The sequence below is a fragment of the Sardina pilchardus genome, chromosome 11 (genome assembly GCF_963854185.1).
Source record: "Sardina pilchardus chromosome 11, fSarPil1.1, whole genome shotgun sequence".
Lineage (NCBI taxonomy): Eukaryota > Metazoa > Chordata > Actinopteri > Clupeiformes > Clupeidae > Sardina > Sardina pilchardus.
The window spans coordinates 25,759,392-25,787,094 of NC_085004.1; the positions used below are offsets into that span (position 1 = coordinate 25,759,392).

The 27,703-nt window shown below is 41.4% G+C and overlaps 2 protein-coding genes across 2 annotated transcripts; one reads left to right on the top strand and one right to left on the bottom strand.

The window, feature by feature from the left end:
* Positions 1-2,841: 2,841 nt before the first annotated feature.
* On the top strand, positions 2,842-22,320 carry zdhhc13 (zinc finger DHHC-type palmitoyltransferase 13). Its single transcript, XM_062548666.1, has 17 exons — positions 2,842-3,007; positions 3,921-4,147; positions 4,442-4,564; positions 5,239-5,316; positions 5,687-5,831; positions 7,493-7,557; positions 7,782-7,944; positions 15,965-16,090; positions 16,912-17,045; positions 17,421-17,521; positions 18,910-19,034; positions 19,445-19,507; positions 19,757-19,850; positions 20,055-20,138; positions 20,398-20,555; positions 20,905-21,002; positions 21,224-22,320. The coding sequence occupies exons 1-17, from the start codon at positions 2,984-2,986 to the stop codon at positions 21,366-21,368; spliced, it is 1,953 nt and encodes a 650-aa protein (XP_062404650.1). The 5' UTR covers positions 2,842-2,983; the 3' UTR covers positions 21,369-22,320.
* A 507-nt stretch (positions 22,321-22,827) lies between these two features.
* On the bottom strand, positions 22,828-27,646 carry csrp3 (cysteine and glycine-rich protein 3 (cardiac LIM protein)). Its single transcript, XM_062549312.1, has 5 exons — positions 27,522-27,646; positions 25,926-26,097; positions 25,177-25,306; positions 24,660-24,753; positions 22,828-23,317 (listed from the first exon to the last, which is right to left on the bottom strand). Exons 1-5 carry the CDS (start codon positions 27,631-27,633, stop codon positions 23,244-23,246), a joined length of 582 nt encoding a protein of 193 aa, XP_062405296.1. The 5' UTR covers positions 27,634-27,646; the 3' UTR covers positions 22,828-23,243.
* Between the last annotated feature and the right edge of the window lie 57 nt (positions 27,647-27,703).

Consider the following 27,703-nt stretch of genomic DNA (forward strand, 5'->3'; position numbering starts at 1 on the left):
CATGACTTATACAGTACACTCCAGACATAGGCTAGATGTGCACTCTGGGAAATAAACCTATCTTGGCTTTGTTAGTGCCTTTGTCTACCAATGGAGGAGTTTTTTTTCTCTTTCTTTTGTTTTCTTTCTTTCTTTTCCAAGACAATTCTTTCTCTTTTGCACTCCATCTTACTCACATGCAGTCCCAGCTGCTCCTCGAGCATTTCCTATTGGCTCACATATCACCTTTGCTTGGCGTCAACCCTGCTTTCACACGTTACAGGTGCCTCGGCCAAGGATTCCAAAAGCATTGTCTAACTTTTTTTGTTTTTTTTGTGAAAATCAGTGTTGATTACACTTTACACACATTTGAAATTGTGAACATTATGTCTATTTTTGTCTTTGGTCCCTCTGGAGATCCATTCCACAGTTAAGCACATTTGACCATTATAGTTTTAACATTTGTGAAGCTGTTATGTGTTTCTCATATTAAATCATATCCATATTTTATCATTGACACTTGGTTAAATACTTTAAGTGAAACATGATGGATTCTTCATTCAATTTATGGTTCCCTGTTTAATTTACAGCTTTGTGGACTTGTTGATGAATAAAAAAAACACCCCTGCTTTTAAACACATGCTTATAAGAGGAACCATGAGCTCAACAAATTATCATATTTGTCTTCATATGCGACATGCTCTCCTATGCTAATTGTGGAGAGAAATTAAGCTTAACTTTATCAGTGTCAAAATGATGGTTGTTACTTGGAACACCACTCTGGAAACAGAGAGCATTTCATGGATTATAGCGCCATCATCTGACATTCTTTGGTTATTACAAATCCTCACATCCAAGTCTTGAATTGAAGACCGCAAAAGTCTTATATTGAGAAACAAATAGCCTATACCGCACTTTCTCTGATTGGATTTTTTTATATTCAGTCTCTGTCAACAGCCATGCTGCCATGCTCAGTCTATTTATGTTATTTTCCCATATAAAAAAATCTCAAGATACCGGATCTCCTTATTTGGGCAAAGATAGCTTTTTTAGGCGAACTTCAGAGGTCTATTAGGATTCTCAGTCAATTCCAAGAATCAGCTCACTTTCACTTGAGAGGGACAGGACAGGTTGTAAAATACGAAGCTCCTACAATTTTTGAGTTGGTGCTTTCGGGCACCCAGTGAGGTCACTGTGATGCAGAGGTCAGGGGTCAAGTCCAAGGAGATGGGATCTGGAGTGATGGCTGATGGGTCTGCTCATCTGGACATGTCATGTAAATATCTATTATTACTCCCCCCTCATGAAACTTATCAAGCTACCCGCACCATCACCCAGTTCTCTCACTTCACAGTTGTCTTTCTTCTTATTTGCACATTGGCCTAATATTCTCCGAATATTTTTTTTTTTTTATATATTTTTCAGGCGACTATCCAGATGACCTTGCAGCCTCACTAGTAGCATTGTTCATTGAAGAGGACAGAAGTTCAAAATACTTAGATGACTGGATATCCTACAGGAATTGAATTGGACACTTGCTTGTTTTCACATATTTGTCTGTTCATAACTCAAATCCTATATTTTTCTCTCTCTACAGAAAAGCAGCAGTCAACACCTCAGCGAGCAAAAGAGGGCGGTGCTGGAGAAGCATTGGCTGTGGCTCGTCCGAAATTGGATGCTGAAAAGTTCCGCCCAAGAGTCGCACATGAGCGTCATGAGCGGCCCCACAGCGGGGTGATTGGAGAACAGCTCCCACGCCAGAGCGAAGAGATGAGCAGGAGTATATAAGGAGGGAAATCCTTCTCCGCTTTTTTGCCAGGAGGGGCATCCATAGCGAGAAGGCAACTGAGCTCATCAGAAATATCATTAATGGCTCATGCATTGCATCAAATATTTTCATTGATTATTAAACTAAATCATTTTAGTTTATCTTTTTGTTGTTTGACTCCTATATTTCCATTAGCCTCATATTCAATAATGTTCTACATAATAGAATCATCTAAGTTTAAATACATGATTCCACTGCACATAGCCTAGTTGATAGCCTACTTCAAGACAAAAGAGCCCCTTAAACTACATGGAGCTTCAAAGCCCCATGACACTTCATAACTTTATGAAGGTATTTCTTGGGACACAAAACACCCCAATGTAGGCTACTGCCTGACAACACACTGTCAAGAGTCAGGAGAAATCCTTTCTTGTAGCCTACCTCTAAGTCAAGCAGCAAGTCATCACAACCCCAAAAAAGTTACCACCAAAATAAAGGCCTCCTTTGCCAAATTCCCAAAGCAGGAGTTAAGCAAGAGGTTTGCAACACAATCTGCTAATATGTTCACCCAGGTCCCAACTGGAATCAGCAAAGGTGTCACTTCAAGTTATTTTGCAAAGCATACAGGCATTGTGTTACATGATGACATTAGCCTACATTACATTTGGCTGACACTTTTAATAACCGTGACTTACAACATGACCTACACATTTTAAGCTTTTTACAGCAATTCTAACAACAATTCTAGGAAAATTAAAAAAAAAGACAGAGTGCAGTAAGAGTGAAGAAAATAGAAAGTGACAAAAAAAAAGTGAAATTTAGAATGGTAGGCTACAGTGCAAGTAGGCTGCAGTCCCAAGAAGAATTTGGAAGTCTAAGTATTTTTGATTGCTGTTTACCTTGATGTAGCCTATTTCATCGTAGACATAGTTGATCTAATTCTGTTCTTGCACTGTAGGGCAGTGCATAAGCACGGGGCATCCATACATTTTGGTCATCAGGGCCGTTGCCAAGGAAACTGCTTCAAGCTGGATCACTGCTACAGGCCTGCTCGGATATTCTGAGCCTATCAGCGGACGGATGGGATTGGCAATTTGGCAGTATCCAGGAAGTTCAGGGGAAAGGAGCTGCATGCGGGTGCCAAAGTAAATGTGTAGATAGTTCCAACAAGAAATTAGGCTGGTCGTGTCAGCCAACAAACGTTACATTACATACCTCATCTGACAGATCTTCGTAATGGATTGGGAAGGGACCAGTGAAGTAAGTCTTGTTAATCTTTGAAATGTCGGTGTTGCAGTCGTTTCATTCTGTTAACTGGTGTCTAGCTAGCTAGCTAACAGGATGTAGAATTGACTGTCGGTTAAAGTGAATTCGTTTGCATATGTGCTAGGTGGCTAACGAGCTAATGAAGCTGTATGATGGAATCGCTGTTTGCTAACTTCACCATCGGTTCCACGCATAATACTTATATATTTCCTTACGTGAATAAGCTGTTAGTCTAGGCAGCTGGGATGGCTTGCTAACCATGAGATGAGTGCTAAAGCTAGCCATGCTAACTGGATAAGTAGATCAACCCCTGTCCCCCCTTAGCCACTTGTTATTTACACTAGTCACACAGCGTCTTAATGTTCACTTAATGGCTGTGACGAATTGCAAATGACTCTCTGAAGTCCAACTCATTTACTTTTTATCAGTGGCAGGAGTTCCACACCTCAACGATAACATAATTGCAGATACTGATAGCTAGCTGCCTGGATTAGCATGCTAAACAAGTAGTAAATAATAGCTATGTGCTATGATGGATAACATCAGCTTTTCTTGCTTCATCACTGTTATTGTGCAAGCACTGTAAATAAGAAAGCCTGTTGACATAAGGTATTTTGTTTGAAACCAAACTGTGGATGTTCTACAAGAGCAGAATAAACCCTTTCCTACGAAGTAAACATTCTTGCCGGGTAATAGATATATCACTAGTGTGGTCACTTTACAGCACGATAGTAACATACGATCTTAGTAATATTTTACTGTAGATAGCCTAATACATTGTTGACACAACACTGAGCAGGATAGATCATCTTTGAGTGCAAGTATCATTTTAATAATACACTGTGCTGCTCAGCTAGAGATATATGCAGAGGGACCAAGTCTAAAAGATTGATTTCATTTCCTACAGTCCCATGGCCACATGAATGATGGCTGCCACGGCCACGGTGGGCACGGGCATGGCCATAGTCATGGTCCGGGAGGGCATGGATTCGGTGGCATGGCCCATGGGTTCATGCCTGGTCTTCCTGGTCAGTTTTCTCAGAGGGGAGAGGCCATGGCTGACCCAACCCAACAGCCCAAGAAGCGCTCCCACATGGACGACAGCAGCAGTTGGGACATAATCAAAGCTACCCAGTAAGTTGCTTTGTGTGTTTTGTAAAGCACTCAGTCTTTTTCTTTGTTATCAGGCTGTCAAATGTCACATACATGACCAATTGTGAGAGGATGTTCGTTTTGCCGGTTCCTTTTCATGGTGCTGTTTACATAAGGGTGCTACAGAGAGGGGTTTGTGTTAACAAAGGTTACATTCCACAACACCATCTCACACATTGCAACAGCCGAATTGCAATCCTTATCATTCAGCACTTTACTATTTAGCCAGAACTTTTAAGATACCAGGAAGTAAGTCTGGTATGTTCTGTTTTGCAGGTTTGGAATCCTGGACAGGTGTAAAGAACTCATTGAAGCTGGGCATGATGTGAGACAACCAGACAAAGAGAATGTCACATTGCTGCATTGGGCAGCCATCAACAACCGCTTGGAATTGGTCAAGTATGTGTTTTTACCTTGTGTTTTTACGCATCTTGATTTTACTAGTATCTAGTATACTAGTAAAACTAGTATCTGCCCGTGCTTGTGCATAATCTCTGGATCAATCATGAAACCTGTTTGGTCACATCTAACCATCTAGGAATGTAACCTTGACATTTGGTTCAATATGCACATATGTCTTAAAGAGAAGCTATGCAGGGTTGGCGATTTCATCTCCGGTTTCGTTTTCGCTTTTCGTTTTCGCTCTTTTTATGCTTGCATATTTCTCTGCAGAGCTTCCCCTATAGCTTTAGCGTGTATATTTATACATATATAGGCTGTATATATATATAAATTGCAAGCATGGTTCTTCTTGTTCCTTACGCGTCTCAGACTTCCAGATATAAACAAGGAGCCTCCTGCACAAACTGCAAGGCTGCAATAGTGGATGAGGACACTGGGGGCGGGAGGAAATATTACTGTTTTCGATAAAACTGGTCAGTCAAGCAAAACAACGATTTCTAAGCGATTTTATGACTATGGAAGGTCTCTTTAAAAACAAAAGTTGGCCTGGAGTCAAGACTTCAAGACGTTATTTTTAAATTATCAGCCATCGCGGCCAATGCCATGCCCATGTCTGGGCATTTTAGTGTAGAGTATGTGATTGCTAAAGATAAAGCCCATTTCTTTTTAAGGTACTACATCTCTAAAGGAGCTGTCATCGACCAGCTTGGGGGTGATCTCAACTCAACACCACTGCATTGGGCCATCAGGTAATTTATTAAATCCGCTTTAGAACACCTCAACAGATCAATATTGTATATTTGTTAGTTATTCTGAACCGCTTGTCGTTGATGCACTTTGTGATGAAAGCATACTTGAAATCATGGTGAAATAGAACAATCATTTTGTGATGTACTGTATGTGTGGTGTTGTACTTCTTGTGAAGTAAAAAAAAAAAAAAAAAAAAAAGAGCTTGGTTGCATTGGGAGCTCAAGTGGTTGTGTCTGTAAGGATGACACCTGCTGTGGTTGGAGAGGGGTGTGTGGAATGTTTATTTAGTATTTGTATTATTTGCTTATGAAATTATGTACTTGCAACCTTTTTATTATTCTTCCTGTTTGGTCACTTGACCTCTCTCAGACAGGGCCACCTGGCCATGGCGATCCAGCTGATGCGGTATGGCGCTGACCCCACCCTGGCCGACGGGGAGGGCTACCGGAGCCTGCATCTGGCCGTGCTCTTCCAGCACATGCCCATCGCTGCTTACCTCATGGCCAAAGGACAGGTGAGACTCTGGGGCTAGTTCGGCAGCGATATACTGTAGATAGCGGGAGGCTACAGCAAGGCGGGGGCGATCGAAGAGACCACGTGCAAGCAGTGTTAAGCTCAATCTCCATTCTGGGTTACCCCTTTCCCTTACCCCTTACCTTTAGTTTTGTGCGTTCACATGAGAGGAAGGGGTATCCCAATTCTCTTTTGGATCAATGGGTAGGGCTAAGGGGAAGGGGTAGATGAGAGAATTCCGCAAGCTTACTTGAAACCGAGGGGTCAGAGAAATACCCATCACCACTCACACCCCGGAATAACAAGCACACGAGAGACTCATTCATGTCAAATTTTGGCATTAATAAGGATTCTAAAATTAACACGATATTTCTTTTTTAACATTGCCTTCAATCTTGTGGCCATATATTGAAGGTCCAGTTCTTCACTCAAAAAAGTTGTGGGATGTTTACATATCAAACTGTATGTTTATTTTGTCCCCCATGCATGTTTCATTTACCCTGGAAATCCAGAGTTCTCGCGAGAACACAATTTGAATTGTGTATGCAAGATACTCTGGCAATGAGCAATGATGCATGTTACTTTTACCCCAGGCATCGGGGGAAACCAATTACATCGGTGTATCTGATATAGGCGGGCCTATATTATTCGTGGCCAGATCCTTAATCTGAAAGATTACCAGGGTCTGGATTTCCCAGGCTATGTCTCATTTATCCTGACCAGGAGGTACAAACGAACAAAGGCTTGTTTCACTTTTGTTAAAATAATTCCTGAATGAGGTTGCTAGTGTAAAATTATTAGCTTTCAGTGTGGTACGATCTCTTTGTAAATTGCGTTTAAAAGTGTTTCAATCATCCCAGCTCTTCCTTAAGGTAGGCTAGTGGTGTCTCAATATTTTCACCCCTATGTCTTGCCACTTGGTTTTGAGGGACAAGGGCTAGGGGTAAGACGAAGGGGTAGGGGAAAGGGAAAAGGTAAGACAGAGAAATGGGATTCAATTCTGATCTGTCTGTTTGTCTTTCTATCTATCTATCTATCTATCTATCTTTTGCATTTATTATAACTTAGGCCTGACTCTGCTCCCTTCGTACATCTAACTTCGCTCTGGCCACAGTGCACATACTCTGTCTTCAAAATACGCCGTTGTCAAAATACGCTATCAAATTCGCACCCACACATTACACATCTGTTACTCAAAGGTCCAGTTCTCTAGCCTGGAGATCCAGACCCAAATCTAGAAATATTTAGGGTCTGGCTATGAGTAATGAAAAGGGCCCAAGTCCAGGGCGGCACCAATCATGCCTTTGAAAATATCACTGCACACAATTGGATAACACTACGACCAGCGTTTACTGGCCTGATTCCGGGCTGTCGTCATCTGTTTAGCTCGACTCTGGGCCGCCTATATCAGACACACTGATGTGATCGGTGCAACTCTGCTCCAAGGACATGGGTGATGAGCTTCATTAGTGATTGCCAGAGTGACTTGCTGTGCACATTCAAATAATGCTCTCACGAGAACTTTAAAAAGCTTTTAGTCAAAGGCTATGAAAGGCTTAATCCATATATGGGAAACCAGTCTCAAGTCTTGTTGCTCATCTTACGTTAGTCATTGTGGTAAAACACACTTGATTGTGCTTGTGCTTGATTGTTTTGCTTTAGGAAGTGGATGTAACCGACACAAATGGACAAACCTCTTTGATGTTGGCTGCTCAGAAAATCATTGGGTATGTAATTGCATTCTTCTTACATTATCCTGATCATATGTGAAAATAATCTTACAGTAAGGAAGGTCACTGTGATGATGAGCACTTCTCTAATGAAATTAACTTGTTCATGTCTAAGTTAAATGCAACTGCTTGTGCTGTGAAGAAAGGTTTAAGTTGTGTTTTGTTGTATTTAATTAATTCACACTCTTGTGTGTCTATATGTGTCATCTTCCCATCGGTAGGCCTGAGCCCACTAATTTCCTCCTGAAGTGTAACGCCTCTGTGAACGCAGTGGACAAGGTCAACAGGAACTCACCACTGCACTGCGCCGTGCTGGCCGGGAATGTGGACTCTGCCCACATCTTACTGGAGGCCGGGGCCAGCGTGGACCTAGAGAATGCCAATGTAAGTATTCATGTCTACGCACGCGTCTGCCGTCACCTATCTGGGCCAGACAAAAAGCCGCCGTCTCAAATGCTACCCGACTGGTTGACGGGCTCCTTAGACTAGCTGGATAGCTGATTGGATAACCGACACTTTGGCTTCCGCTGCGTGTATCTGTCTGTGTGTTCACCTTTCACTGAGAACTAGGAATGTGTAAATGTGCCTTACTGTCTGTTATCTTGGGCTGGTGTATTTGCCACGATGCAAGCATATCTGATCTTATATACAGGATGTGATGGTGTGAAAATAAGGTGTGAAACCTGTGAAAACTTGCAAATAGGAATTGTTTTGATTTTCTGGCATGTTTACACCTCTAAGAAGTAAACACGCATGTGTTGTTGTTTTTTTGTTGGAGTTTTGTTTGTTGTGTTTGGTTAGCAGCTATCATTGAAGTTGTAAATCAGAAGTCTTGCTCAACAGGTGTATGTAGCTGCCTATCTGGATATTTTTCTTAACCTGTGTATCCAGTTTGTATGTCGAATAGTCAGTGCAGGGATGTGATTCTTCCGGATTTATCCGGAAATCCGGATTTTCAGGCGTAAAAATGCGACCCTTGTGAATCATGCAAAATCGATGTTATTTTTTTAGGGGGGGGGGTGGTGGTATCTGTAGCCTAACACAGACCATTGCTGTAGGCTGAAAGTGCGCAGAATTTATGCATTTACATAACAATATTTACAAAATTTTCTCGGGGGAGACCAATAATATGCCGCTGACAATGACGACGGGTTTGGTGCTTATTTCATTCATCACTCCGCAAGCCTTGTACGTAGTGGATTTCATTGAAAGTGAAAGCAGACGTGTTGATAAATGTTTGATGCAAGTTCGATGTGTGTGGTGAACTATTTGTTTCTTAGCTGAAGCGAAACGGTAAAGATCAAATTATTTATTAAAAAAGATATCATTAATGAAGTTGTTTTTTGGCTTTGCCACGCGTTCGCGTCCAGTTTGACGTGTCTGGATTTTCCGATAATGACAGCAATCTCGTGATGCTGATATTAACTTTTAATTTCTGCGCGTGTAAACTAGTCTAGGCTACTGTGCTTGAAGTTAGCTGTGACAGACTAGCCTACTGGTTTTCATCGTTTTAACCACAAAGCCTGTCTACCTTAGGTCTACTAAATTGTTTAGCTAACAATTGTCATTTCGCGTTTGTCCAACCGTTCACATCCGTGCGCCCCATGTCATTCAAAACATATTTCGGTATTAGGCCTAGTATATATGTCTATGCCTAGCCATCTGCAAACGTATGACGATAGTGCTGAGATATTGAGCTGAATGTTTAGTGGAAATGGCCTACTGTAGCATTGTGCTGATAGAAAAAAGTCGCCTATTTAAAGACACGGTCTGAATTTTAATCCTAGCTCTCCATTTAGTTAGTACGTGCACTTAGACAACTAGTGATGTAGCCTAGGCCTACTGTATAACAGTGCCTGTAATTTATTAGGAGGAGAGTTAGGACATGTTACTTTTAGACAGGTCATTTGCTCAACTTTTTGGGCCTAGTTTTCTGTCAAAGTTTTCTCAATGGATTCCTGGTCAGAACCCCTATTGAAACAGATTAAGACTTGGGGCATGTTAAATTTTGTCCAAAAATTCAAGATGGCCGCCGTATGGGCAATTCCATATCAGTTGGAACAGGTCCGACACCATGGTCCTCAGTTTTTCCTGATTTTTGGTCAAAATGTTCCTCCATGTCTCATTAGAGGAAAACCAAAATTTTAGCTTGGTATCTTGTTTAGTTTCTGAGATATGGCTCTTCAAATGTGGATAGACGTGTCCTAAAAAAAGGCTGAAAATGCCTGTATTTAATGAGCACCACTTTTTTTTTAAACCCCTCTCTTGTCTTAAGCCTACCATATTATTTTCTACAAATTTGAACACTGGGGCAGTACCCTGTTTAGTTGTCCAATATCACAAAGGAATTATAGTCCTTCCCACCATTGAAGACTTATTCATCGAAACAAACCCATATTTTTTTTTAAAGCAATGCAAAACAAAAAACCTGTTTTTGTTCTCTTATGGTCATGAATGGATAGCACTCACATTTTTAAAACTTTACATATATATAGTCCATGAGTAAGAGAACATGTTGAAAAAAAATTGAGATGGTAAGTTTTCGTATTTCGAGGCTATGGGCCTTCAAAGATGGCCAAAATGGTGTTTTTTCCTAAAAATGCCAATTTCATTGCCTTTTTTCAAGGACAAGATGAAATGCAAATCCAACAGTTCTTTTCTCCTGCAATAGTATGCCACTTTGTAGACCATGTGAATGTGGTAGATCCGACCTGTCCATTTTAATATCCCCTCAGTACATGTCTGAAGTTAGAAAAAATGAAAAATTGTCTTGGCTGAAGGAGGTGTTGGTTCGATTTTTATGAACCTCTTAGAAGGACAATATGGGGTTTAAACCCATTTTTTCTGTTTGAGGGATCGGAATGCCATCCTATAAACAGGATAAAAATGTTATATCCCATTTTTACTCTTTATTGACCCCTTAGAATATGTCCAAAAGTTGTCAAAAATGAAAAAGGCGACTAAATTGAGGGGCTTAAAATGGCCAAGTGGATCAAGTCACACAAGGCTGAAAATGTAATATAAGACAGATGAGATACTGAGGGAGAACACTGTGAAATGTATAACCCCTGTTACGATGGCCTTTGAACCCACTGTGTTAACTGAGGTTAAGGGCTAAAAACCACCAACCACCGATCCGGTGGTCTCCAACTTTTTCATATCTCTTGATAGAAAATTTGAGACTTGAAACTCATACATGTTGTTCATCTCTTCAAAGCGGCTTTTTGAGACCATCCATGACTTCCTGTGATAACCGGAAGTTGGTTTAAAACAGGAAGTACACTTTAAAAAGGCTGTATCTCTGGGGGAAAAAAAAAACAAAAAAGCTGTTGAGGCCTACTTTTTGGTCAAGTTAAACCCTAAGGGCGATTTTTTTTATGTCATACAAAGTGGGTACCACTCAACTCCAAATGGTCTGAAACATACTCCTACACAATCTCTCAAACCATGATTTTGGCCTCAACAGCTTTTTTTTTTTTCCCAGAGATACAGCCTTTTTAAAGTTTACTTCCTGTTTTAAACCAACTTCCGGTTATCACAGGAAGTCATGGATGGTCTCAAAAAAACACTTTGAAGAGATGAACAACATATATGAGTTTTAAGTCTCTATAAATGTTCTATCAAGAGACATGAAAAAGTTGGAGACCACCAGATCAGTGGTTGGTGGTTTTTAGCCCTTAACCTCAGTTATGGACACAGTGGGTTCAAAGGCCATCGTAACAGGGGTTATACATTTCACAGTGTTCTCCCTCAGTATCTCATCTGTCTTATATTACATTTTTAGCCTTGTGTTACTTGATCCACTTGGCCCCTCAATTTAGTCACCTTTTTCATTTTTGACAACTTTTGGACATATTCTAAGGCAGGGGTGTCAAACTCATTTTCACCGAGGGCCACATCAGCCCAATGGTTGCCCTCAAAGGGCCAGATGTACAGTAACTTCTAAGATTTGTAGCACCAGCCACAAAATCTTTAGCATCGGTAAAACTTCTAAAATCGAGAAGAGCAAAAGGTATCAGCATGACATGTTCTTTTTTATTATTGTTATGTTTTGTAAAAACAAGACACCACCACTGTCAGTTCCATACAGTTTGACTTTTCAATGAGGGTCACTGGTCAGTCAGGAAGAGATCATGCCATGGATTCTTTTTTTTTCCATATTTCTGAGTTTTTAGATTCGAGTATATTCAACTTTACTGTCATTGCACGAGTGAAATACCAGTAACGAAATGCAGTTTTACATCTAGCAAGTGATGCAAACGAGTAGGCTAACTGTCATGTCAAAAAGTGCATCCATATGAAATGCGTCACTAGCCTACACCGTTCCATACACATACATCATAAATCAGTAACCAAAATTAGTTTCTTCCAATTAAGAAACTTATCCAAAATCAAGCCTTTCCTGTCTTTCTTAGACTTTGAAAAAGTAATCCATGCCTTCATAACAACTAGACTGGATTACTGTAACTCCCTATATGTTGGTATCAACCAGGCCTCACTATCCCGCCTACAACTGGTTCAGAATGCAGCAGCTCGCCTTTTAACTGGTACACGTAAACGAGAGCACATCACTCCCATCTTAGCCTCCCTTCACTGGCTCCCTGTTCACCATAGGATTCATTTTAAAATTTTGCTAACTACTTTCAAATGTTTGAATGGCAAAGCCCCCAACTATCTCTCTGAACTACTACATAAATACTCCCCTGCCAGAAGTCTTAGATCTTCTGATCTATTTTTGCTGACTGTTCCCAAAACTAAATTCAAATGTAGAGGAGACCGTGCCTTTGCTGCTATTGCCCCCAAACTCTGGAACAATCTCCCCCACCACATTAGACTAGCACCTTCTCTAAACACTTTCAAATCCCGTCTCAAAGCCCATCTCTACTCCTTAGCTTTTAACTCAGTTTAAGACCCCCCCCCCCCCCTCACCACCTCACCCTAGATTTTAGATGATTAACTTCTTTACCCTGTTTATCTATCTTTATTGCTTTGTTTTTATGGGGTTTTTTTCTATACTTTATTTTACTATTAATATTTACTTACATACTATTCTCACTGTATCTACTCTACCACCATTTTGCATTGCTATTTTGGTTTCATTATTATTATTATTATTATTATTATTTACTAATCTTTACTATGTTTCTTTAAAGTTATTTTATAATTATTTTACTTTATTTTCATGTTATTTTTATTTTATTTTATTTTACAGCACTTTGGTCAACTGTCGTTGTTTTTTAAATGTGCTATATAAATAAATTGACATTGACATTGACATTGACATACAGTAGAAGCGAACGGTCCCGGTGGACTTTTTCTTTGAAGTTTTAAAGTTGAAAGGTGTTGTGTGGATTCTATGTTGTTCGTTTTAAACTGAAATGAAAATGCAAAGCAACAGGGCGATTACTACAAACTTCTAGCATACCTCTGCTTGCCTGATATGAATGCACCTCTTCTCGGTCGGAAGATAGGCTTATTTTCGCTTTTGGCCAAACAATCACTTGCTCGATTAGCAAGGATTTGGAGCTGGATTTTTTGGATAATAGGACTACACACAATTATACATACCTTTTAAACGTAGACGTAAACGTATCACGTAGTTTACAACTTACATCGATTCCCCTCTCAAAGAAGCACACGCACTTCAAACAATCATGCAGCGTTTCACAGGCAGGCTAAACCGAGCGCGTAATTTAGGCGCTCCGTTCGCTAAAATAGTTTAGAATACTGGTCTATTTTGTTTTCACACGTACACGTTGCTATCACATCTGATGTAGCCAGTTGCACTGATCATAGAGGAAGGTGGTTGATGTTGCCTCCCTGTCAGTCTCACATGCGTGCATTGTATTGCAGTGTATTGCCTATACGCAAAAACTGTATCGGACCTTTTAAGCTCTCGCGGGCCACATACTGTATCAGACCCTTAAAGCTCTCGCGGGCCATATAAAATGACGTGGCGGGCCGCATCTGGCCCGCGGGCCTTGAGTTTGACACCTGTGTTCTAAGGGATCAATAAAGAGTAAAAATGGGATATAACATTTGTATCCTGTTTACAGGATGGCAATCTGATCCCTCAAACATAAAAAATGGGGTTAAACCCCATAATGTCCGGCCCCGGCAGTGGCGTAACTGGCTGGGGCACCTGCATCGTACGCTGGCGACCCGGGTTCGATTCCCACCCCGTGGTCCTTTCCAGATCCCACCCCAACTCTCTCTCCCACTCACTTCCTGTCATTCTCTCTACTGTCCTGTCCAAATAAAGGCATAAAAAAAAGCCCAAAAAATAATCTTTAAAAAAAAATGTCCTTCTAGGAGGTTCATAAAAATCAAACCAACACCTCCTTCAGCCAAGACAATTTTTCATTTTTTCTAACTTCAGACATGTACTGAGGGGATATTAAAATGGACCGGTCGGATCTACCACATTCACATGGTCAAGTGGTCCTTGAAAAAAGGCAATGAAAATGGCATTTTTAGGAAAAAACACCATTTTGGCCATCTTTGAAGGCCCATAGCCTCGAAATACGAAAACTTACCATCTCAATTTTTTTTCAACATGTTCTCTTACTCATGGACTATATATATGTAAAGTTTTAAAAATGTGAGTGCTATCCATTCATGACCATAAGAGAACAAAAACAGGTTTTTTGTTTTGCATTGCTTTAAAAAAAAATATGGGTTTGTTTCGATGAATAAGTCTTCAATGGTGGGAAGGACTATAATTCCTTTGTGATGTTGGACAACTAAACAGGGTACTGCCCCAGTGTTCAAATTTGTAGAAAATAATATGGTAGGCTTAAGACAGGAGAGGGGTTTAAAAAAAAAAGTGGTGCTCATTAAATACAGGCATTTTCAGCCTTTTTTTAGGACACGTCTATCCACATTTGAAGAGCCATATCTCAGAAACTAAACAAGATACCAAGCTAAAATGTTGGTTTTCCTCTAATGAGACATAGAGGAACATTTTGACCAAAAATCAGGAAAAACTGAGGACCATGGTGTCGGACCTGTTCCAACTGATATGGAATTGCCCATACGGCGGCCATCTTGAATTTTTGGACAAAATTTAACATGCCCCAAGTCTTAATCTGTTTCAATAGGGGTTCTGACCAGGAATCCATTGAGAAAACTTTGACAGAAAACTAGGCCCAAAAAGTTGAGCAAATGACCTGTCTATTTGGAAGCAGAGGGAGTGCTGCAATTTGATTTTCTTTGGAACTTACATACAACAACTTTCAAGCAACCTCTTCAATCAGCATCAGTGTCAATAGGCCTATGGTTCACTATATTGTACAGGACTAGAGGACTGTAAGGGCTATATGTTATCAAGTAGGCCTATACTAAATAATGTAGTCAAAATGATAACCTTATGTTGGTTTAAGTAAACAAAACATGTTATGAACTGAGAGAATACATGGTTCTACATCATTGTTGGCAAAATTATCATGATAGCCTACATATTTCAGCCATATCTGGTTTAGTCTTGAGTAGGCCTAGGTTACTTTTCTATAAATGAGTTTCTTTAGGCCTTAGCCTATAGACTATATTGTAATATTTTATAATGTTTGAAATATATTTATCAATAGTTCTCAAAAGTCATCAGATGTCGTCATTTAAGGGGTTATTTTTCAAAAAATTTCTCCCGGGGGGGCATGCCCCCGGACCTGCCTAGTAAATTACATTTATGACGTGCACAGTAGCCGACACTACCGTACCTTAACTATATACACGAGAGCAGCAGTTCACAAACTTTTTTTTACACGGGGGGGGGGGGGGGGGGGGGTATATTTTCCTGCTTTTTTGTCCTTTGCCAATCACATCCCTGCAGTGGTAGGGGTGTAAAGGTACACATATTCGTAACGTGCTACAGATGTGCACCAGATGTACCAAATCCCAAAATGTAAGTTGTTGCTTGTGTACCATGTTTCAAATTCGAGTCCCCACACAAGCATATTAAGTAGTGGACCATGTGTCATTTTTCAGTTAACGTCAAAAAAAATGTTGACACCTTTTCAAAATACTATTCCTGTTGTGCATCAGCATTATTGTCAGTGAATTTTAGGCTAGCGGTACCTACAGGCTTACCGTACTAGAAATGAACGTGACCATAACCTCAAAACCGAGGTACACACACTGAACCGTGAATTTTGAGTACCGTTACACTAGTCGGTGGCATCGTGAAATTCGTTGGCCCAACTTTGTTGGCTTCTGAAAACCATATGATGTAGAGAAGCCAAGCCTACTTTTTTGTAACTGCCTATACCAACACAAGAGTTTAGAAGGTGTACTGCAGATGCTGTAGTGTACTGTACACAGATCATTCATTTCTATGGGAGCATCACTGCATGAGTCTATATGCCTTGTGAGTTATGTGCCTTGTTGTTGTGCCTGTGTGCTCTTGCAGGGTCACACTCCGATCGACCTGGCACACCAGGTGCACAGCCCTCTGCTCATTCACATGCTCAATCTCATCAAGCAAGAGAGGATCAAGTCCAACTCCACGTGCCTCAGAGTCCTCAGCAAGTACAGGGTATGGATGGCATCCTGCTGATCCTCCTCACGCACGACACCCAGGAATACACACACACACACACACACACACACACACACACACACACACACACACACACACACACACACACACACACACACACACACACAGTCATGTTCACACTAAATCTTCCTCTCCAATGCTTCTATAAAATTAAAACTTTGATTACCCGTGTCCTTCGCTAAGTACCGCGCCACAGTGAAGGCATTTTTCTTAGTCTAATTTCAGGCAGTAAATAGAAAATATATCCCAGCAGGAGGTGTGATAATGCACTGCTGCCGAGCGAAGGCAGTGGGGAATAATTAACCTTGTATTAAAGCAGTAAAGCAGAAGCCATTTTCACACACTTTGTTTGTGGGCCCCTTGAGAGAGCAGTGAAAAAAGGAAAAGAGAGAGAGAGAGAAAGAAAGAAAGTGAGAGAGAGAGGGAGAGAGGGAGTGAGTGAGTTAGGGGAGAACACCCATAGCTTACACTGTTTTATTTAGCTCAGCTAATGGCCTTCAATTATTCTTTGACCTACATCGCTGAGTTCTCCTTTCTTCCTGCTGAGTATTTACCCCAGTTTAGCCCTCTTAATATTTTATTTCGAGTCATCTTGGGATGTGAAACTAGACGTTACAGGGGGTTGAAAGTGAAAGTAGCACAGGATGTAGCAGACCACACAGTCTGGTTTTGTGTACAGGTTTACAGGTTGCGTGTGTGAGAGGGCTCTGGTGTATCTGACTCTGATGGGGTGTTCGTGTCGTGTCTGCTGGTGTGGTGGTGGTGGTGGTGGTGGTGGTGGTGGTTGCCTCCTGTAGGTGCCCCTGCAGATGCTCTTCTGTGTGCTGGTCTTGTGGTCTGTCGGCGCCATCATGGACATGAGCTCGGAGTCCTGGCTGCTCAAGGGAGTGCTGCTGGTGTGTGTGGTCGGAGTGGTCAACCTCGCCTCAAGGTAATCACACACACACACACAAACACACACACACCATGGAGGGTTTCTCTATCTGCCTTTACAATCAATTTGTAAACATTAATTTGTGAACAGGACCTGTTGAAGGCTGTTAAAGCTACTCATACTGAAATGAGTTATCATCAGACTACAGTTAATTAGTATAAGAGTGCAATTCCTCTGAGAAATACTGGATTTACTGACTGATATACTGATTGAGAAGACATTCAACATTATTGTCAGTCCTGTGAATTGTGTTGTCCATTCGATTTTGTTTTTGTTCAATTTGTTGTAATACTTACAGTCACCACAGGGTGGCACTGTTATGCCAAGCATGTTAACAGTCTGTGTTCTGCTCTGTTTTGTTTACCTATCCAGACAAGCATCGACTTTCAGTGTCCGAAACCAGATCCCCTCTATGGGCCTCATTGCATCCATCTTCTGGATGCTCATCACGTGGTTTTTGTATTTCATTCCTGATATCCTTTCCCATGTCCATTGTCCAGTGGGCCAATTGGGCTAAGTATAAAGACGTATGCTTTTAGTGGTCAGTTAAATAGCTGTCTTGTTCGCTTAAGACTTGCATTCATTTACAGCTGTGGTGAAGCGTAATTCTCGCCGAAATGCAACCCAGGATCTTTTTGTAACTGTACCGGAGTCAAACTTTCATTTAAAAGCATAATTAAGTTGGAAGTGACACTTTTAAGATTAACCCTTTTGTTGTGTTTGGGTCAAATGGCCTATTGAATGTTTCATGGTGTGTTGAGCCTTCTTTAGTATTTTAGAAATAGCAATTTTGCGATCATGCATCAAAATAGTAGTGGCCCTAGCACTCCCATTCAAAAGGCCATTTGACCCGAAAACGACAGTATAGTCAAACTTAAAAGTGGTGCTTCTGATGTAATTATGCTTTTAAACGAAAGTTTGACTCGGATATGTTCACAAAAAAACCCTAGGTGGCATTTTTGCAAGAGTTTCGCTTTAATGGGTTGGGCTGGTGTTTTGGTTTGAGTTACACACACACAAAAGAAGACGTAGATAAGACGTGTGAAAAAATTATTTAAAGCGATATTGTTATGTCCTATCTAAAAATATCACATGTTCACCTTTGGTTTTGCCCATCACTGCTGAACAGAGATATTTCTAGAGGGTCAAAGGTTAATGATATTATCCACATCTTCTCGTGGTTTAGATTGGCATGGACTTGACAGAGGGAGGCAGCATGCTGGTTTTGCGTATCTTGCGTACCTTGGTTCTGAAAGGGAAATGAGCCAGCTGATCTACTGATGGGAGACAGCTTTAGCTTCCGCTCCCCCCCTTCTTTATGAACCCACTGTGTCATTTAATTTCACAATTTCATCTCTCAAACAAGCAGTCCTCTCAGTGGTCTGTGTGGTAGTGGGGGCTGGTGTGATCTGCATGAGAAGATGTCAGGCTCCTTATTGCTCAGGTAGCTTCCATTTGCCGTTGGAGATGAGGTGATAAGCAGGCCTTTTATGTACGCCTCATGTGACCAATTCTACTACACAAAAGATATGTGCCATTTTTATGCAAATGAGGAAAACATGACCAATAACATCATGTTAATTCACTGGCCTGAAACGCAGGCATATTCTGAGAACTGTAGTATTATACTAAAGTGGTGTTTGCATGTATTTATGAGCGAGTCTTTTTCATTTTGATTAATTTGTTATTTTTCCATTATGTGTGTGAGTGTGTCTATTTGGGGGTCATGTTGTGGTTCAGATATTATGTGCATCATATTAGACTAACTGCTGCTAATACAGAGGTGTGTGTGTATGTGTGTGAGCAAAAGAGTGTGTGCGCGAGAGAAAGAGAGTAATGCTCCTTAACCTGTAGTCCTCACATGGACCGAGTGCTACGGTGCAGGTGCTGTTTACGCTCAACGTGACCGCCCTGCTATACTACTACCTCCGCTGTGCCAGGACCGACCCGGGCATCATCAAAGCCACAGAGGAGGAGAAGAAGAAGGTGAAACGCACACACACACACACACACACACACACACACACACACACACACACACACACACACACAGAGAATGGTTTTGGATCTGTATGTGAAGAGCTCTTTTCCAAAACGCTATAAAACATTAAGATGTCATGTTATTTAATGTGTATTTCATGTAATATCAATACAAATGTAGTTCTTTGCTTTGATTGAGTAAAGATAAATCAACTAAACATAACCCAATTGCAGTTGCACTGAAATTGCTTGGAAAACAAAATATTATTAATAATAATAAAAAAAAAATATTCATGAAAATTCATTAAAATGGTGGATGTAGCGTTTTGGAAAAGAACTCTTCATGTATGGTTCATCTGTATGGTGACCCGTAGACGATGAAAGACAATTGAGTGCGTGTTTGGTGTTCCCTGCAGAACGTGGTGGTGCTGGCTGAGGCTGGCTGCCTGGACCCCAGAATCTTCTGCACTTCCTGCATGGTGAGGGAGGACCAATCAGAATCACTCTATTCAAACGTTTACTTTGGAAAAGATGCCGTCTTTGTGGATGTTTTTGTACTGTTCCGATTGTGATGTCTCAGGACAGGCCTTTAGAAATGTTGCTCGCATCTGTTGTTGTAGAACAATGATTCTTCTATTTCCTGAAATTGCGATCAGGGACTGATGCATACATGACAGTCATGCCACCCATGCCAAATTAACCAGAGATCATTGTGTTTTGCATCACAGATGAGGAAGCCAATGAGAGCTAATCACTGTTTTGACTGTGATGCCTGCATCGCTAAGCAAGACCACCACTCCGTCTGGATTAACAGTTGCATTGGTGAGCTCCGGTCATGTGTCTCTAATACACACCTCTCACAGTTGAACAGCATTAACAACTACTGTGCCCTCTGTTTCTCTGTGTGTGTGTGTGTGTGTGTGTGTGTGTGTGTGTGTGTGTGTGTGTGTGTGTGTGTGTGTGTGTGTGTGTGTGTGTGTGTGTGTGTGTGTGTGTGTGTGTGTGTGTGTGTGTGTGTGCGCGCAGGTGCCAGGAACCATCACTACTTTGTGCTCTTCCTGCTAACCCTCTCCCTGCTGTGTGTGTGGATGTTCTATGGAAGTCTTGTGTGTAAGTATTGCTTGAATTCTAACCAGTGCAAGTCAACTTAGTTTCAACAGCAACTCGTCTCCACAAGATCTGTCCAATATGAACACAGTGCAAGTAACACCATACTTCACCAGTTAGGTTTTTAGTGGACTAAGCCTAGTCCTAGACTAACTCCATAGAACGGCACTGAAACAAAACCCTTTTAGGCTTAGTCCACTGCCCCGATGAGTTCTTGTATGCTGGATTAAGCAGTGTTGTTGTTGTGTCTCTGTGCGGTCAGACTACTCCAAGAACTGCCCACTGCACTACTCGGAGGAGGGTCTGTGGGGGGCCGTCACGGGCCTGGTGGGCTGCTCCCCCTGGGTGCTCTACATGTTCAGCGTGGCCTTCTTCCACCTCACCTGGGCCTCCATCCTCTTCATCGTGCAGATTTGGCAGGTACGCCAGGCTACAGACATAGCACGATGGGGTTTAGTGATTTTAGTGAGCATGTGAGGTTCTTTGTCTGTGACCGTGCTGCTCTGAATCACAGTAATGTGTTGTGGTCACAGGGTAGCTTGTACTCGATTGTTCAGATAGGAGTTAAACTGGCTCTGTTCTCTTTTAATTGTTATTTTTGTTTGGGATAATTTGCATCTTGATGGTGTTGTTCAGTATTTATTCTATGAGTCTCTCAGTTGTTTGTCTAATCACTGTTTGGCCTATTTTCATTGTTATGTATGTATTTATCAGTCACTGTTGATATTTTGACATTTTGACATTGTTCCACGTGCTCTGTCCGCTGCAGGTGGCTTACTTGGGGCTGACCACTGCAGAGAGAGCCAACCTCATGATGCGCCAGAGGAAGCTCCCGCAAGCCATGTCTCTGAGACAGAACCCCTACAAGTAAGACTCAGCAGGCACTGACGAACCCAACTCCCCACCAGCTCATGCCGCTGATGAAGACACTTAAACATATTCATAAACATGGCTTCCTTCCTTCCTTCCTTCATTTTTAAGCCCGATCCCCAACACTATTCAGCAAATGTTTACTAACGGTCATGATGTGTATATCATCTCTATCTCCCTCTCTCTTTTGCCCTGTCTTGTCTTTTTTCTGTGTGTAGTTTCGGGGTGCTGCGGAACCTGGTGAACTTCTTCCAGGTGCGCTGCTGTGGCCTGTGCAAGCCCGTGGTGGTGGACTGGACCCAGCAGTATGCTCTGGGCCTGGGCAGGGACAGCCCCATGTTCAACGGTTCGGACTCAGTCTGAAGCTGATGTCCCTCCTTCACCAAGCTAACTGGTCAAGACTGGTCCAAGACTCATAGAAGACAAGGAGCCTTTCAACCTGTGGATCTGTTTACCATCAAATGGATTTATTTATTTTTCATTTGATCTCTTTTTTTGGTAAACAATTGGAGAGAACTCTAAAAGAGAAAATCGAAATGGAGAGAAAAGGGAACACAATGACTGACCATATATGGTATTTGTGGATATCTGCCTTACACTGTAAAATGTAACGGAAAAATGTACATACACATCAAGGGAATATAATCTTAAATTGCCTTATAACGGCTTTGAATATATTTGAATAAACACAAATTGATTATTGTTTTTATATGTATTGACAGTTCTATTTTGATCTTTGTAAGATGAAGAACAATCTTGAAATGGTATATATTTTACAGCTTTTTTGAAATTCTTTTTTATATATATATACAAATTGAATGGCATTGTATGCTTTTTTTTTTAATCTTGCCTGTTGAAATTTGCGCACATGCTGCACAGTGTTTGAGGATGTGTGTGTGTGTCCACATCCTGTCCAGATGAATGCCTTCTCCTCCACATTCCACTGCATGTTTATGAAGGAGCTGAGCTCATTCAGTTAAAATATTGTAGACAAGCGACGCATATGCTGCCAATATAAACCACTGATCTCACCCTACTGGTGTGTATCAGCTTCTGTTCAGCATTCTCTTTTTGCACATTCCCTCTGCCTCTTGTGTTAACCTGCTGCACTTACTTAACAAGTTCATCATCTGCCATTGTTATCTTCAGCTCGAGCTGGTAGGCAATACAGTGCTTTTACTTCAGTGATTTATTTTTGGGTTTTGTATGTCATGCTGTGAATTTCCTGTCATGAACACATCTTTTCATCTCTTCTCAGAACTGTTTGTGTCTCAGTGAAGTGGGAGGTTTTGAAATAAAGATGTCTTGTTTTAAACCTGTGGTAAGCTGTGTGTTGAGATATACTGTACTGTAGGGTGTTTGGTCTGGTACCAGAGATCAAGATCTTGTGGTTAACTGTATGGTCTGGCACTGCCAGATATGTTTGCTTTAACTAATCAAAGAAGTGCACTACAGTTTTTGATTTTAAGTAGCAGTATATTTTCATAGTGTTTGATGGTCGTATGCTTGTTTGTGTTATGCCCCTGTGCTACATCATGCTGTTTCTTCTTCTTTCTTTTTTCCTTTACTCCGCATTGTCGAGACTTGAGATCCCTTCCATCAGCCTTACCACTAAACACGCATTCGCTTTTTTAAGGACTACCCAAAAATACTGGTGAAGTTGATGCAAATACCATTGTTGTTTTCCTTCAGTAGTTGTTTTCCATGTTTTAATTACAGCACACTTCCTTCTGCTTGACTACGCTGGGAATGATTGAGAAAAATGAAATGGTTTGAGATGGAGACCGACAGATGCAGCAGTAATGAGAAGGAGTTTGTTTATTTCAATTTTTCACAGGCTGAGTTATGAGCACAGACTGGTATTAATTAAGAATGAACCCAGATGGAACACAATTGCAAGTCATCCTCAACATCCCCTGATTAGAGCTTTGATGCAGTGATTTTGTTCTCATTGTTTCATGTCTCTTTTGATAGAGACTTGTCAAGTGCACTATGCTAACATAAGTGATTTCTGTTGATGAAGATGTTCTTTGGACGTCTTGTTTCCCAATTACTGGTTTGCACCAGTAATTCACACCTTTCTTTATTTCATGTCAAGCTGTTGCAGTATCCTACCCCAGATCATCCACTACGCCATTTCATTTTTATTTGGCGTCAGCATAATTTAAAATAAGGCTATTTGATAAAAACATAAGTACCGTAAAAACATTTCAATATTTCTTCATAGCAGCCAGAGCATCAGTCCCTGTCTTCTGTGACTCCCATGTTTCCAAACCCTCTCCCTTTTGGGCCAAAGTTTTTGGCGTAGCACACTAGAAAGACCAAAAACAGAAACATGTCAGCATGTGTTTTTGGACTTCGCTTTATAGCTTTCAAGAAAACCAGTGGAATATCAATGGCACGATGGTGGTGGGGTTTCTGTGAACAAAATCAATAGAGTATCACTGGTTCAGCGGTGACTTAATTGCTATCTTAATGCCTCCTGGCCCTGTACAGGGACATGAAACAGATGATATTGCAGACAGTTGATTCTGTGCCTGTGCCCAGTATAGATTTGATTCACCTCCCTGGAATGATCAGCTTTGACAGCGCCACGTCTGAGTGGCCCGTAACCACAGAGTAGGCTAGTCAATGAAGATGAATTTTGATTTCAAATCATTCTTTTAAAATTGTGCACTATCTATTGTCTCATACCCCCCTGTGTGTAATTCATGTCATTTAGGTGGACCTGGCCACAAGGATCTACAGTAGTTAAAATCATCTAGCTTGACTCTGGGTGAGCAGAACCATTTCTCTCTCTGTCCTCTATATATTGTTGGGGATGACCACGTGCTGTCTTTTCAGATCAGAGGATGTCGTGCGAGGAGAGAATGAACCTGCACTATCTGCCAGAACATGCTCATGGTAAGTGGGTGCAAATTCAGTGCAGCCCTGGTCAGACGCTGAGAGGGTCATCAGCACACACAGGGCCCTCAGAGGAGCCATTAGTCTGGGGTGCATCAAGAGTGTAATCAGTGGCAATCAGTCCTCAGAGAGGATAATATGACAGGGACCGGGCTGATTGGATCTGGATGGAGGACTACTGAGTGGCGCGTACGCTATCTATCAGAGTATTGGGACCAAAGATGATGGAGTGCTTTGCGGTAATCTTTGATGGAGACCTGGGGGTAACCCCAAAAAACATGAAACGTTACTGAGAAGACCATTGTACCAGATCTGTATGCATGGATATATATAGTACATGTGTATTATAGGCATAAGATACTGCTCTCCCATGCTCACATCCTGTGAAGTGCCCTTGAGCTAAGGCACCTAACCCCTCAGTGCTCCCTGAGTGCACTGCCACTGTGGCAGGCAGCTCACTGCTCCGTGTTAGTGTGTGCTTCACCTCACTGTGTGCTCTGTGTGTTTCACTAATTCACGGATTGGGATAAATGCAGAGTTCGTAAAGGTAGGAGCAGGCTTCACTCAAGATTTATAACATTTTTAGAGTGCTGGCCAAAGTATAGACTATCATTGAAAACAAGAGAACAGGCCGCACTATGCATAAGTAATCACCATTTAATAAATGCAGAGACCAAACTTCCATCACGGGATCAAAAGAGTATACTTAAACTTATATACATGGTGATTTGCCAATATGTATCATGTTACCTTTGCAGTAGATCTCTCCGTCTTTATCAGTCACTGTTGTGGACTCCAGACTCTTGCCACACATAGCACAGCGGAAGCAGGTCTTATGCCAGGGCTACGGTCACAACAACCACATCACATCACATTACATTAGCAGCACAGAAGGTGTTTGTTGGAGAAGCCTGAAGAGATTATAAATCCTATCCTGGGTGGAGGCGTTAAAGCAAATGAAAACATTTGTCACCTTGCCCTACACCCTCCCTCAACTCACACACCTGCCCTCATCAATCAGGATGATACTGGAAACAGTGGTGTGGGGGAGGGAGGGGGGGGATATGCTCCTGTAACCTTTTCAACCCACCTACAGGGTGCTAATGAGCATTTGGCTCATTAGGTCTCTCTTATGCTAACAGCCCAAAAGAAGTACGAAGTACAAAATAATCTCCATTTCTGATATCTGCATATTAGTCTATCCTTCTTTCGATATGTAGGCCTATATTAGACATGGTCACAGTGACATGGGTTGCGGAGGTCTTACTTGTCCTGCACTCATGACCTTCTCTGCAGCATACACAGCTTTGGAGCATCGAGGGCAGCGGTCAGTGCTGCCGAATTTTTGGGCAAACTTGTTGGAGTTGGAGTCGGTGGACGTCGGCCGAGACTGGGAGCTGTGGAGAAGGGGCGAGGACAAAACCCCATCAGCAAACAAAAGAACCCATAAACAAAACAAACAAACAAACAAACTAAATGAATGGTTAATTGAAGGTAGATACACCATCATTTTGAAAATGTAATGATGCTTGAGTTCTGCGTGTGGTGGTATTTGGTGATATCAAGGGCATTTGAGCTCTTCTGTTTGTGTTAATTGATCTGCAACTAATTATCTTCTCTCTCTCTTTCTCTCTCTCTCTATTCCATTTTGGCATATAGACTCATTTGTTTCAGGCATTTTAATTAAAGCCCTTTTATTCCACATCACTGCTGACTGTAATTATGATGATAGCTACTTCAAGCTGATGTAGCCACCCATAGAACATTCCATTTCAGCAGCCATAGCCATATGTTAGCTTTTTTTCTCATCATTTTGTCCTAATGCTTATTAGCAGTCTAACCAACTCATTCAATCATCTGCATCTATTTTAATGGTTATGGCTGTCACTACTCATCCCACATTATTTGTGTTTCCAGTCTTTACATTACACCAACAACCAAGTTGCTTAAGGTTTAGTGTAGTGTAGTCAGTATTATTTTGAATGTGTGGTAGGCCTATGCCTGTGTTCAGCTTACTGTTGAGATTTGGCATTCAGGCTTGGGTCAACTGGATCTGAGCTTAGTGCTCCTGCTCCCTGCCCATAGCCGTAGCCTTTTGGGCCATACTTCTTGCCGTAGCAAGATTTGCAGTAGATCTCTGATTCGTGCGCGGCCATGGTGGTGCTGTCCAGACCCTTCCTGCAGGCCACTGAGGTGACAAGTCAAAAGAAATGTGAGACACTTTCAAGAACATGTGGACAGAGAAAACAAAGACTGGGCAGTGAAATCGAATCTGTATGTGACAAGTATTGTCTGTTTTTTTTAGATGATGGATTTATTAAATAGCCAGTCATTTGTTTCACTTAGAATGTTTTGAATGAAAAGAGATAGCCTATACACACACACTTACACATTTAATTTATTTGATAGGTTGAATACCTAGCATTTTTACTCGTGGGACAGCTTATGCTACAAAAGATTTTTTGGTTGCGGTCCAGAACAGCCTATACAGTTGGCGGGACGATGACCTCATGTGTCCATCATCCGAGCCCTTTCATCCCCTCCCAGTGGCCCACCAGCTGTCCGGCCTCCACCTCCGCTATACCAGGAACACTGGACGCTCCATGATGTCTCCCCGTATTTTTGGGAGGTTGGAGGAGGACTTAACGGGGGAGCTCCTCAGCCAACTGCAGCAGATGGGAGTAGCAGCCTCTGAATTGCGGCTAATTACATGGTTGTTAATGGTCCCTATGGCCCTATCCACCTATCAGCAGCCCCCCCAGGCACAGGACAGGCCACTCGCACTATTAATGAGGTGGGGTTGAAATATAGTTATTTGTCTGAAACAGAAGTATCAGGGTTGTTTTTGGCATGGGAGGATAAGACTGGCTTTAGTCAGAGTGTATCTCCATTTAGCTTTGGTTTGGATGGATCTTTGAAATCTTTCCTCATTGTGTTTCTACTGTAGGCCTACGGCTCATTAGTCAACTTGAAGGAAAACAACCTCTGTTGCCAGACATTTGTCAGCTGTAAACAGGGTTAACATGAGTGTAATATTAGGCAAGCCTTAGCCAAACAGTGAAATAATATCTGAAGCCAATCAGGAACAGGAATAAACCTGTGTTTAAGTGTTTTGGAGTGGGCCACATCTTAATAATACAATTAGTGTGTGACAAGAAGACTATTCAAAGCCATTGTGGAGAATGAGATGGGATTTTCTTGCACTGTTAAGGTTTTTACCCATCATCTGTCAACTGTTTCTTGTGAGGAAGTTGGCCTGATATCTGATATCAATCTGATCATATAAATTAAACTATAATGTCACACCAGGTTTATTTAGCTATGAAAGATCCATTGAGAACTATTATTTTCCTATGGGAAGAACTGATTGCAGCAAACACTACATTACAATCAGTATATCCAATATTGTCCAGATTACAATTAGTATAAAACTGAATATGTAACAATATATCAAGCAAAATGGCACCAATAGTGTAATGAGTATTTACAGTATGCTTTAGCCTACTGTTTGACACTATGCATGTAATAGTCAGTGGTTATTTTCTAAAAGACAAACAAACAAACAAACAAACAAACAAACAAATAAACATCTTTAATGTAGGTTGCACTTACTACAAATGAAGCAGGTTTTGTGGAAGCTCCGTCCATTGCACTGGATCTCCTCTGCGTGGTACACAGTCTTGTCACAGGCTGGACATTTGGCTCCCCCGCCCCAGTTTGGCATCCTCAGTGCTGAAGTTTACTTTTCAACATAATAAACCACTCAATGTAAATCAACAGCCACAGATGAACAC